This window comes from Parambassis ranga, chromosome 2 (assembly GCF_900634625.1).
Source record: "Parambassis ranga chromosome 2, fParRan2.1, whole genome shotgun sequence".
NCBI lineage: Eukaryota > Metazoa > Chordata > Actinopteri > Ambassidae > Parambassis > Parambassis ranga.
This window is the reverse complement of record NC_041023.1, coordinates 12,142,833-12,155,437: the sequence shown is the minus strand read 5'-3', so window position 1 is coordinate 12,155,437 and position 12,605 is coordinate 12,142,833. Positions and strand designations below refer to the sequence as shown.

General features: G+C 40.4%; 1 protein-coding gene across 1 annotated transcript; it reads left to right on the top strand.

The window, feature by feature from the left end:
- The first annotated feature begins 6,689 nt into the window (after positions 1 to 6,689).
- On the top strand, positions 6,690 to 8,021 carry LOC114450846 (homeobox protein Hox-A13a). Its single transcript, XM_028429263.1, has 2 exons — positions 6,690 to 7,341; positions 7,757 to 8,021. The coding sequence occupies exons 1-2, from the start codon at positions 6,690 to 6,692 to the stop codon at positions 8,002 to 8,004; spliced, it is 900 nt and encodes a 299-aa protein (XP_028285064.1). The 3' UTR covers positions 8,005 to 8,021.
- Positions 8,022 to 12,605: the final 4,584 nt, after the last annotated feature.

Genomic DNA, 12,605 nt, shown 5'->3' with positions numbered 1-12,605 from the left:
CTTTTCTGATTAAGTTCCCTATGTCTAAACTGGCAGTGCAGTGTTCAGCCTCTGTTTTTTTCCAGTGGTGCTTTGTTTTGCATATGGAAGAAAAGGAACCATTCAAAGGGGATTTCAATAATGACTCTATGACCATCATATCATGAAAACTGCCTAATTTTGTGTTTCAAATTATGTTAAACACGTTGCTCCTCTTTGCACTCTGACATTTTTTTGCTTATTCAGTCTGGGTTGCTGATTGTTAGGGAATATCAAAGAACTCCTGACGTCAATTGATGCCTCTGTTTGCATCCTGTCTTATCGTTTATAAAGGGATTTGAATTGCTGCAGGGTGCGTGGGGCTTACTTACTTACGTCGATGGTGTCGTTTAGAGAGGCGCTATCATGTGGTCGCAGTGATAGCAGACTGGCCTTCCAGCAGTCTATGCTGTCCTTGTGCGCCCTCGCCTGTCCGAAAAGGGGAAAAGGCCCCGAGCAGCAGCCACCCCCTCCCCCAGCCCAGCGGCTGAGAAGTGAGGGAAATTCCTTTGGCTTTCTCCCCCGACTCTTTCATCTGGTCTGCAAAGGGAAAAATCTCTGTCCTGTCTCTTTTCGCTTTTTCTTACATCTATCCATCTATGTGTCTATCTATCAATAGAAACGACGTAGACAATAAAATGTGCACAAGAGAGGCATTTGAGTGTTTCAGACATCTGATGACTGATGATTTTCCTTGTATTTGATTACTTTGCTTTCAAACGTAAAAAACATGGATTGTCACACAGTGCTGGTGAAGCTCCCGACTAAGATGGCAAAGATCCAGTTGTTTTGCTACAGGGCTTATGCAATGGGTCGTGCCCGGGGCAGATGAGATCTTGTGATCATTTGGAGATAAGGCTTGGGAATAGTTTTGCGCAACAGATAAATGACCTTGTCGTTTACAGTAGTGTCACTTATACTATGTGTGTTTTAGATAGTGAAGGACACCGGATGAGTTTGGATAGACTGCTGATTGTGGAACATGTGTATGTGTATTTCCTTGCAGACATTACCTTATTTAATCTTATCTTTAAAAAAACCAATTTGTTCCAAAGGCTGCACATTCTTGTGGCTGAAGTGCAGAAAACTGGACTGCAGTTTGCAGCCGTGCTCCAGTGTCTAGTTTTGCAAGGGAAGATCAAAGAGGGGGAGCGCCCCCCGCGGCAGACACTGCAGAATGCGCCCCCCAGTTTTACTAGCCAGCCCAACTTGAACTTGACCATGGAGCCTGCGCAGTAAGCACGTAATCCAATCCATGGCCCTGGCAGTGCAGATTTACCAGAGTGTTTGCTTTTAGCTGAAAAAGTGTTTCAGTGTGTGATAGAATTGCGCTTGATTGGGAGTGCTGCATGTTCAGTCTGTCGCACTGTTGCACCGCCTTTCACACAAGGAACCTGAAGAAAATAACAATATAGCCTCTCCTTCATTATGGTGGCCCCTCCCGTCTCCGTTGCTTCAACTTGGCCTTGAAACGGGATGACGCAGCTACCAGAGAGTTAACTCGTTGACCTTGGAGCAAAACGAGTCCTGATGACTATACAGCTGGAAATCTCTGCGCTGTAAGACCCTCTTTTATCGCTCTTCCCACCTCCATCCTGCAAACCTTACGCTATTACACGAAGGGCTTAGGAGCCACTGAGATCAGGCCTGTATTACCCAATTAATGGAGAAAACATCATGGGGTATGGCTTACCACCAGTTCAGCAGTAGCAAGGCAACACACCAGGTGCAAAGCCCTGACAAGAGTGTATGCGATTCTTTAGGCTGCTCTGTGCGTCCCTGGCATCCCCGAGGAAGGTGATATTTACAAGTCTGTCTGGTTGCAAATGGCTTTTTTATTTTTAGGGTGTCGCTGTCATCAGTTCCTCTGCAAATCCGCTGTTTTGTCTTTGTTGTCTGAACCTTTTTAGCTATATAATAGTCAGCAGTATAGTCGGCAGACCGACAGGCTATTCTTAATCGTTTCTTTCAAAGGATTTGCGATGGCTACAGTTGAGGCCGATATGTGGGTGCGGTGCGACATTCAAACATGCTTCCAGCGGATTTGCATGTAATTGGAGGTGTTTTACAGATTTCATCCACATACGTCAACGGATCTTAGCTTTACAATCTTCAGTATAAAGCTACTGGTTGAGCTTGAGGCATTCGCCTCACCTTAAGCAACCAAAACAATAAGGAAAATGGCAGTAAGGACCGGAAAATAGGCGTTTTAAACTTCTTTTAAATTAATACGCTGCGTTTTATTTATGCAATGTATTAATTTAAAATTATTTCGTTCGTCCGGGGAATTTGTGCGTTATGTTTTAATGATTAAGTTACAGATCTGTGACAGCAAGACTATAGGGCCCTTTTTAATCAGATCTATTAACAATGAATGATTACAGGCCATCTTTTTCAATTAGCCTTTTTAAATCATCATTATGAAAACAAAACACACACAACAAACACGAAATTTTTAGAAAAAAACGAGCTAAATTTCTGTTTATATTTTGCAAATAAATACATTATCTTACAGAATTCAATAAAAACCTTAATATAAAGGCATTTGTTTTGAAATAAATCACGTGTTCTTTTTTTTAAAAAAAATGCAATTTAAATTAAACTCCAACACACAAATTTAAATTAAACACCAATACACAATTATGAATGATTAATTCTTGACAAATAAGTAAACAACAAAACCTCTGAAATGTGTATGCATTAAAGAACTTGTCAAATAAAGCAGATTGCAGTAGTTTTTGGTGCAAAGAGTTGCTGGAATTATTAGTATTTTATATTTTTTGGCCTAATATTTGAAATATTAGCGCAATTAAAGGCCAAAAATGTCAGAATGTTGAAGTTATAAAAGTAGTAATAATAATAACCTTTTGTGTTAGTGTTCATCATGTAGAAACGTCGATGTACAGATGGATATATGCGGACGGACACATTATCTTACTAATAGAATGATAAAGTTAAAAAAATGGTCCCATTCTTGCACCTTGCTTCAGTTGGTAGGCGGTGGCCTCTACCATCAAAAATCCAGCAGATGTGGAACTGAATGTGGGCCTGAACACTGAGTGAAACAAAGTGCAGCCCTTTATATTTACTGAGGTTCCTGTATGCCAATAAATGATTTCACATGCAGCTTACGGGCTGTAGCTTTAGCAGCCTGTTAACGCAACATTTAAGACTTCTGCTGGAGAAATTGAAACAGACCGAAATCTCCAGCGAAACGTGTCAGTCAAAAGCGCACATCAGGAACACCTTGGGAGGAAAACTCTGCAGTTAACCGTAGACCTTTAGGTGGCTTCCCGCATGTGTCCGAAAATGAAGTGGATAAGCTTTTCTTGTTATTTTTATGCACTCCTTCATGATCACACCGCAGGCTACGGGCCAGAAAATATAGAAAAGTCAAGTGTGTGACCGCCCTGTGGTTCCCTGCTTTGACCACAAAAACATATTGGCTGTTATGTTTTGACAGCTCTTTGACAGCCTTTTACTTTAAACATGTGTCATCAACGAGACTGAAATTCGACTGCATGTTCTTAGCAGCCAGTTTTATATTGTAATTTATGTTATTAAGGATATGAATTTATAGCCGAGCATAACTTTATATAGCTTCACCCAGGCTTGGGGCGCTTAGGCCGTGGAATAAATGTGCTCTTTCTTTCTCTGGCTGCGTAATTTGGATGCCAGTACAAACAAGGGGTTGAGCCTTGATAATGACCTCAGAAAAAAGCCTGCAGGCTATGCTGCCAAATCCAAAGTAGAACTTTCCAGGATCCTTCAAATATATATAGATCACGGCCCACACCATGTTAAGACATTTAGCTTTAAGTGTTATTTAATTGTGACATATAGAATTTGAAAATACAAATACATATATAAATCATATTTACTGCTATCATTGCTATCCACCACGCGTTTGCTGTATACAACGGATTCATAATGGCACGCCGACTATAAATAAGCGTTTCCAACGAGGTTTCCTGGTAGTCATTGTTAAATGAAAGCTCATGGTGAATTGTGAGTCAAATTGGCGGGCGTGCGCCCCTCCTGTGGACTGTCCATTGTACTTGGGGATGCCTCATGTCTGGACTGACCACATGTGCGCGCCGACGGCCACCTTGGTGAGGAAGCGGGGCTGTTGTTACTGCAGGACTGTGACACAAAGATTGAAAGTACAAAATGTGGATTAACCACATGTCTCTTTATTTAAAAAAACGCATTTCTGTGGCATTTTGATAAACCGTTTGACATAATGGACACAATATGGATAGATATTCAGTTAAACTTGACTTATTACACGACTAAACCCTATGGATCAGTTAATCATTATCGCAACTGTGTTTATTTAGACACTGGATTTGCCTACATTGACAAAAACACCACAGGGCAACGCACGCAACAGGCCGGGCCTTGTACTGTGACTCATAGTTATTGCTGCATGTTGCTGCTGAATGATTTCAATACTTGGCTTTCTTGTATGAAAACTTCAAGAGAACTCTGAACTACTGCGGATAGTTTGTAATGGATTACCTGAGTTTACAAATATTCAAATCTGCTACAATCACGCTTGATTTGACAATTTGTATGTTGACAAATGCGTGAATGAAAGTACAAAGTACAAACTTTGCAATTCAAATGCGCTAAAGGAAGCCCACAAAGAACTATTTTCACCTGTTATAAGTAAAAATGATATGTTAAATGACTGATTTCACTGGATTGCTATTAAATTGGCTATTCTCTAAATCCTATTTATTTCAAATACACATGTGATGAAATGTATTTTTTTCTCTGACATGACGTTGGTCAGCTTCCAGCAACTGACTTTATATTACAAAAATCCTCTCCAGAACTACACCTTTGTATTCAATTCAGTGCAGCACCTCCCATGAGGTACACTTATTTTTGGTTGTTGTTGTTTTCAAAAAACACACTGCTTTTGGTAAATCACGTTGATTCCATCACTGTCTGCTGCGCATTTCCCCACTACCCCTAATCTTTAGGTCCGAATGTGTTTGATGTGTTATTTGGGTTAATTTTGTGCGATTTACTGATGTTAATATTTGATATAACAGATGTCTTCATATGTCTTTATATAGACCAGATGTCTGCATATATGAGTGACATACAGCTGAGTGACAGTGTGTTTTTTTAATCTCATAATAGCAGATGACGACACAAATTGGAACAACTGTGCCAGAATTCATTCTGGATTTTGAGGCTCTGCTAACAATTCCAGTAAAAGCTCCATTCCCCCCCAGCACAGAATAGACGGAGAGCCACTGGTCGTAAACACACATCCAGAAGACCAGACACACACACACACACACACACACGTCTGTCCAGTCCCCTCTTTTCAGAGATCAAGATCATTTTCACACGTATCTGCCAAAAACACCTCAGAAAGACCCACAAATAATAAAACCACCGCATTCTTTTTTATATTTTTCAAACTCTGGGATATACAAAGGCACGCACCAGCCCACAGCAGCGGGTACAGACTAGTTCGTGAGAGTGAACGGTGGAGAAAACAAAATGATAGTAGTAAAACTTAATGTCCTCCAATAGCTTTCATTGGGACAGGAATTCTCACCCCTCTTCCGCTCTTTTCAAGAGCTCAGACGGTTTCTTCAAAGCCTGAATGGTCCGACAGGCTGGACGGCTAGACAGCAACTTTCAACTTGACCTTGGCCTCCAGCCGCGTCTACCTCCTATGTAAAACACACACGCACTGCCAAGTCCAGGGCTGTTTTCTGTCTTTGCATATTGTAAACATGTGGAAAATCCACTGTTCGGGATCTTTCCCTAAAACATTACAATATATCTAAACGCCACTGTTACCCTAAATTGTATTTTGACATCAGAGTGAGGCCCTGTCTGCTTCGCAGAAGCATTTATGAATTATTTAAATTATCAGAAGTAAGTGCACTCTCATACTTAAGCGTTCCCTAAAATAGTGTGAGGAAATACTGTCCAACAAAATTAACACAATACACAGCCTATTTATGTACATCCGGGCGACAGAAGTACATCACAATTAAATGCGGTGTAATTCTTAAATAACCAATAATAAATAAAAAAACAACACTGTTTTCATTAATATGATCTCCTATTGTAAATGGCCGTGTAAAGGTACCCTGGATCTGATGCGTCGCGGACAAAGACTGGTCAGTATGTGTGCGTAAAGGCCATGTGCAATGCGTATTAGTCATAAGGAGAAGGCTCAGCCACACATGTTTATTAGAAAAAGCTGAACATTATTCAAATCGACTTTTATTTGTTCCTAAAATATAAAAATAGACCATAATATCACCACATTCTAGTATTTATAGGAGTTTAATATAATGATAATACAAAAAAAGCAATATAGTCTAAGATATAGGACATTTAAAAGAGAAATCAACAGCAGTCATCTCAGTTTAAGCAGAAATTACAAAAGCTAAATCCTTGATAGGTACGGTCACCTTACTTCGCCGCATTTTTCTCCATTTAATTATCTGGTGATGTTTACCGTCCTCTTTGCATACCCTGGTCACGTGACAACATCTGGACCAATAACAGCACAACCTCTGCGCTCTTGTGCGCGTCAGAGTGGCTTTACTCTCTGGGAACCAGTATCTCCTTTTTTCAGTCTGTGGGGTTTTTAAAAAAGAGCCAGAAGCTTCAATGTTGGATGCCGTGCTATGACAACGTCACTGCTCCTCCGTCCTCGCTGGGTCGACCCGTCGGTGATGTTCCTCTACGACAACGGCGGCGGTTCCGATGAAGTGAGCAAGAACATGGAGGGTTTTGCTGGTGGCAACTTTGCTGCGAACCAGTGCAGGAATCTGATGGCGCACCCCGCGTCCCTGGCACCCAGTACGGCTTACTCGTCCAGCGACGTGCCCACCTCCGGCATGGGCGAGCCAGTGAAACAGTGCAGTCCATGCTCTGCAGCTCAGAATTCATCCAGCGCGTCCCTGCCATATGGGTACTTCGGATATCCGTGCAGAATGTCGCATCACAGCAGCATAAAGTCGTGCGGAGCGCAGCCCCCCTCCGCATATGGAGAAAAATACATGGACACATCCGCTTCGGGCGAAGATTTCACCTCTCGGGCAAAGGAATTTGCTTTTTATCCAACTTATCCCTCTGGCCCATACCAACCTGTCCCCAGTTACCTGGACGTTCCTGTTGTGCCAACTATCAGTGCGCCGTCAGAGGCAAGACACGAGTCCCTGCTGCCTATGGAGACCTATCAACCGTGGACCCTCGCCCCCAACGGCTGGAACAGTCAGGTTTACTGCGCCAAGGAGCAGCCTCAGCCTGGACACATGTGGAAGTCCTCCATACCAGGTAAATCTTCGTGCACCCTACTTTACAGAGCTGTTTGACATGTTTGTGTGCTGGGTTTACATCCAGGGATAAATATGGTGTAAGAAATATCAATTAACATACAGAACAAACACTAGATTTTATATTTTCTTTACAAAGACATAAGCGGAAAACATAAAATCTGAGACTGAGCTAATCTGGTTTCCTCATGGAAAATAAAAACGTCAATAATTTTATTTATCACCTATCGTTATCACTTAGGAGTCAGGCTCCCCTTGTTTTAGGGATTTAACGCTTTATTTTCCAAATCTTGAAATACTTATTTGTTTTCATCGTCCTTCACAGCATGTTGAGGTGTTTCATTTATTTTGGCGCAGTATTACATGTCGAGAATCACCTTATGACAGCTTCTTATGTGTGTTTTTACCCTTCTCAGACGCAGTGTCTCATCCTGGGGGTGACACCGGTTCTTACCGACGTGGAAGAAAGAAGCGCGTGCCATACACCAAGGTGCAACTGAAGGAACTCGAGCGCGAGTACGCCGCCAATAAATTTATCACGAAGGACAAAAGGAGGAGGATATCTGCTCAGACCAACCTGTCGGAGAGACAGGTCACGATATGGTTTCAGAACAGACGCGTAAAGGAGAAGAAAATTGTCAACAAATTGAAAACCATCAGCTAGTTTTTTATTATAATTATTATTATTACGGACAAAATCAGTGGGAGATAACACACACACACACACACACACACACATACGTATGACACACATTTGCGCGCGCGTTTGGACACATGGATTGGGACAACAAACTTCTTCCTGACTGAACATTATTCATATGTGTCTAGGCAAATGATTTCCCGGAGCTTCTGGAACAAATTTTCCGGAGCCTGTGAAAGCAGGATCCTCACCATTTCCTGCCACTTGTTGTTAAAATATTATTTAGGGACGCAAGTGGGACAAAAAATAACGTATAGCTGCAGTATGTGTGACTTCTTTTGTCCTCTTCTTCTGGCATACTCACTCTCAAAGCAGGGGAACTGACCTGCAGTTCAGAGAGGTGTGCGCCACCGAGATACACCTTTATCTCCAACTTTAACGAGAGTGATAAATGGAAGATTCACAGGAAGTGACAAGGATATGGATCTGGACCTTGGGAATGTTAAATATTAATCTCTCCTTGCTTTCTTTTAAAACCTTCTCACATGCTTAGCTTGTATTGAAGTTTAGTCTTATCATTATGAATCCGTGCTTTCATTCATATCCAGTCCATGGTGCAATTCTTATTATAATGCTTAGATAATCGTCCGGGATATGTGTCCATATCAATCATAGCTTTTATAATGTGTGCGTATTCATGTGGTTGTATATAAGTATAAAAGTAAACTCCGGCATGTTATCCAGGTTGTGTGTGAGTCCAATATGTCGGTGTTAAAGTCCGTCCCAATAAAATGTGGACTTGGTTGAATTTTATCCAAGTTGTGCTGAAAATGGACTCTTTCTACTTGTAATTATAGCTCAGTTTATACATTCATCTATTGTATATTTTAGATGAAAGTACTCTTCTATTTTTGCTACAAATGAATTTAAAATATTGTTTATGCCTACTTGCCTGTCGCTGCATGCGATACTTTAGGTTTCATTGAAACTGTCTTATAGTGGCTTTATTGGCGACTTTATTGAGAAGTGCTAGGCTGTATATGCGAATTATATTTAGCAAATATCTAATATTTGAACTATGTAGTGGAAGGCCCATTTCTGGCCCAGAGGGAGAGGGGGGAAACTTGAGGTTTGTCTGTGCTGAAATATGGACTGACATCGCCATCTAGCGGCGACTTTGTAACACTGTAGTCCAGTAGCCTAATGGTGAATGAAATGACTTTTAATTTTTGCTGAAGAAGCATCCCATTCAAAGCTCACAACAACAACAAATAATAATAATACTATTATTAATAATACTAATGATGGTACAGTGATCAATGTTTTGTCGTAGCCTACAATTGGACGACAGTTGTTATAAACACACGCGACTGAAATAGGCAGAAAAACTCTTTTTATTTATCATAAACAAAAGTTAAACATAACAAAATATTCCCGCTGTGTGACTGCACCCTGTAAACCACTGTCTAACAACTGAAATTATTATAAGGACGTGTTATCTTGAAGTTCGCTGATAATATATAAATGTATATAAAATAAAAGAAAGCATAGAAAAATATATAAGCAATGTAGCCTTCTATAAATAATTAATATTATTTTCCTCTGACACACATCGTTTGCGTAAAACGTTGCTGACGCAGTATATTTTGTATAGGATTATGTATCAAGCATCGCTTTTTTCCCTGTGTGTTTTAAATGGAGCGCCTAAAGCTGATAAATTTCCAAATCCCACTATGATGGATTGTTTTTGAAAGTGTAATTGCTGTAGACGTGTTAGACTAACAAAGCTGAGGTTAGTGGCGGCGTCTATGACACTGAATGTTGTTCAAGGATCATTTGGTGAATTTTTGTTTTGGTGGATATATGAATATAAGATATATAAGAACATTTTGCATGGAGCTATGTGATTTTTTTTTTAAAACGCCTTATTTTATTGTTGAATTTAATTTTCAAGAAAAATTGCAAAATATTTTTTTGGCCACGCTTGAAGCGATGCGTTACAAAAAACGAATATACTCAAATAGGCGATATCTGTCACTCATATCGGCCGTCATAACCTGACAGCGAGTTGCGCATATTTACATTTTGTCTCGAAATATTTTCTTTTTTGAGTGACTTGTTTCCGTCCTGTATGCTTGATTTCACTGCCTTTCACTTGATGCAGGCTATTTGGTCTGTTTAAATGTCAGAGACGAAAACAAATCCGTCTACATTTAGAGGTCCAGCTTCCACCTGCAAGGCGGATTTACTTGGAGACGTCACTGTTCGAGTATATGCAGACGCTATAAGCGAACTATAACATATGACTATGCATGTTTAGTGTCACATAGTTACTTTGTATGCTGATATGACAATATTATAGGTATAACTAATATTGATGGTATTGCGCACTGAGAGATAGGTTAGCGGATTAAGTATTTTTTTTTAGTTTGTGTTTGTACATTTTATTATCAGTGTAGTCAAATAAATCAGATGAAAATTAAGGTTTTTCTTGTCAGTTGTTGGCATATACAGTTGGTCTATTTGAGCTATTTTGACTATATATATTTTTATTTTATCATAGCAGATATTAGATATATTTATAGCAGATTTTCTATAGTCCAATCAATAGTTTTGAAATTAGAGCCCTCTTTTGTTGCCTAAACTGATTTGTTTTTTCTCGCAATAGGTAAACATGAGTGAACTAAAAGCTGACGTGTGAGGTAATTTTAAATAGTGAGTAGTTCTTATGACACACACACGCTCAACCGGTTGATTCAGGATAAGAAATGTGACATATGTTCGTGAGCACAAAATGCGGAGTTGCAATATTCCCACGTTTTCTGACGTGGATACAGCGGAGCGCGCACGTGTTTAAACGTCGGGCTTAGAGACGGGTTCAGAAAGTGTGTGTTGTTTTTCTGCACAGTGCATCCTTAACACCAAACATATACACACACACACACACACAGCAGGGCGGAAGTTGTCGAGCGGAAGTTTACTACAGTGACGTTACCCAAATGGCAGCTCATTGGCTGCGAAAGAACGCATCTGCGTCTTTATTGGCTAAGTGAGAACCAAAACAAGCCTGGAAGTCCCGCCTACGGCCCGAGGCATAACGTGACGGTCCAAAGCTCACAGCACGCAGGAGCTCCGCCCATTTCCCTCTCCTCACATGAGCCATCTTTATTTAGACAGCCCACAGACAGGAGAACGCTGCAGGCTAGACTGCAAAAATTGAATTCTGCTGCCACTCTAAGGCAAAAAAGAGAATTACAGTTCAATTTAGTACATCACATTTTAATGCAGAGAGCTGCTTTTGAATGGTCATGGATATGTCACCTTCACTTGAATTGCGGACGAGTGAGTTAAAAAAGAGAAATGGTTGTTTAGATGCGCCTTCAACCCATTTTACCTGCCACATTTGTCTCTACTGTTGCTAAATAGAAATGATGGAGTCTTAAAGATCACAATTGTTTTTTCATACAGACATAATATAGGGCAGTATTTCTGTTGGCCTTTTACGCAATAAACCGATCAACGCCTGGGATAAATATTCACACATCCTGTGAGAAGCTCTGTATGTTTCCCGTCAGACATGGCTGAACACAGACAGGGCCAACGCTGCTCTTTACATTGACCTTCGCTGTCTCTGCGCGTAATGGAGGCGAGGCCTGCAACCTTCAGTCACTCAGCAGTATACTTCTGGTCAAGCTTGAATGCATGAATTTGAAAGATAATCTCGTAATACACCACACAGATCTCAGCAGACATAAGCTTATCCAAGACCGTGACAGCGGTCAAATAGAAGCACTTGACCGAGATTATGTGAAAGCCCCCTTCGTGTCCCACCCGGCGCCTTATTCTTCCACAGACTGAGGGATTTTCCAGCCTTGGCATCAGATCTATCTTAATTTGCTTGAAATATAAATGCCAAATAATTTACTGTGTTCACCCATGAAGGGCATGTAGGCCGGACATGTATGTCTTCAAAAGTAAGATGCACAGCAAGTATGCATGCGCCGTGGAGTGTATCTGTTTGCGTACATAAGACAAAATGTACAAATGTTTAAATTCAGTTAAAGAACAGACTTGGAGAAGATGCAACGCAGATGTGTCCTTTGGTTGATTCCCTACAGACGTTTACAAATGATGTTTACGCAAAGGTGTGTTTTTGTACGTATTGTAAAGATTGTTGCAGTTACAATATATTTGTATTGTGGATGACGGCCTGATTTGACAGGGCTTATGTTTACAATCAAATCCCAATATAATTTTGTTCTTTTATCCATGTAGGCCTAAATAGTATACAGTTTATTTTAAGGGGGTAGAAACTCTGTGACTATAGACACCATCAGTTTCTGTGAATGCGCGCCATCCGATCTATGACAATCTCTCATTGCTATTTGGATCAAAATATGAATCAATGCATCGTTTATGCGATGTGAAAATAAAAAATAACGGCAAAAAACTAGGTTTTCATTGGTAGTTAGTTCGAATAAATTTGCAGTAATTTTAGTTTGGACCTAAACGCATACACTGTGCTCACGGCCTTTAGATTTGGTCACATTTTGGACTTTTCAAAATATTATTGTCTGCAGGTGTTAGACTATTTTCACTTTGAATATCTTCGAATTATTAGGCTC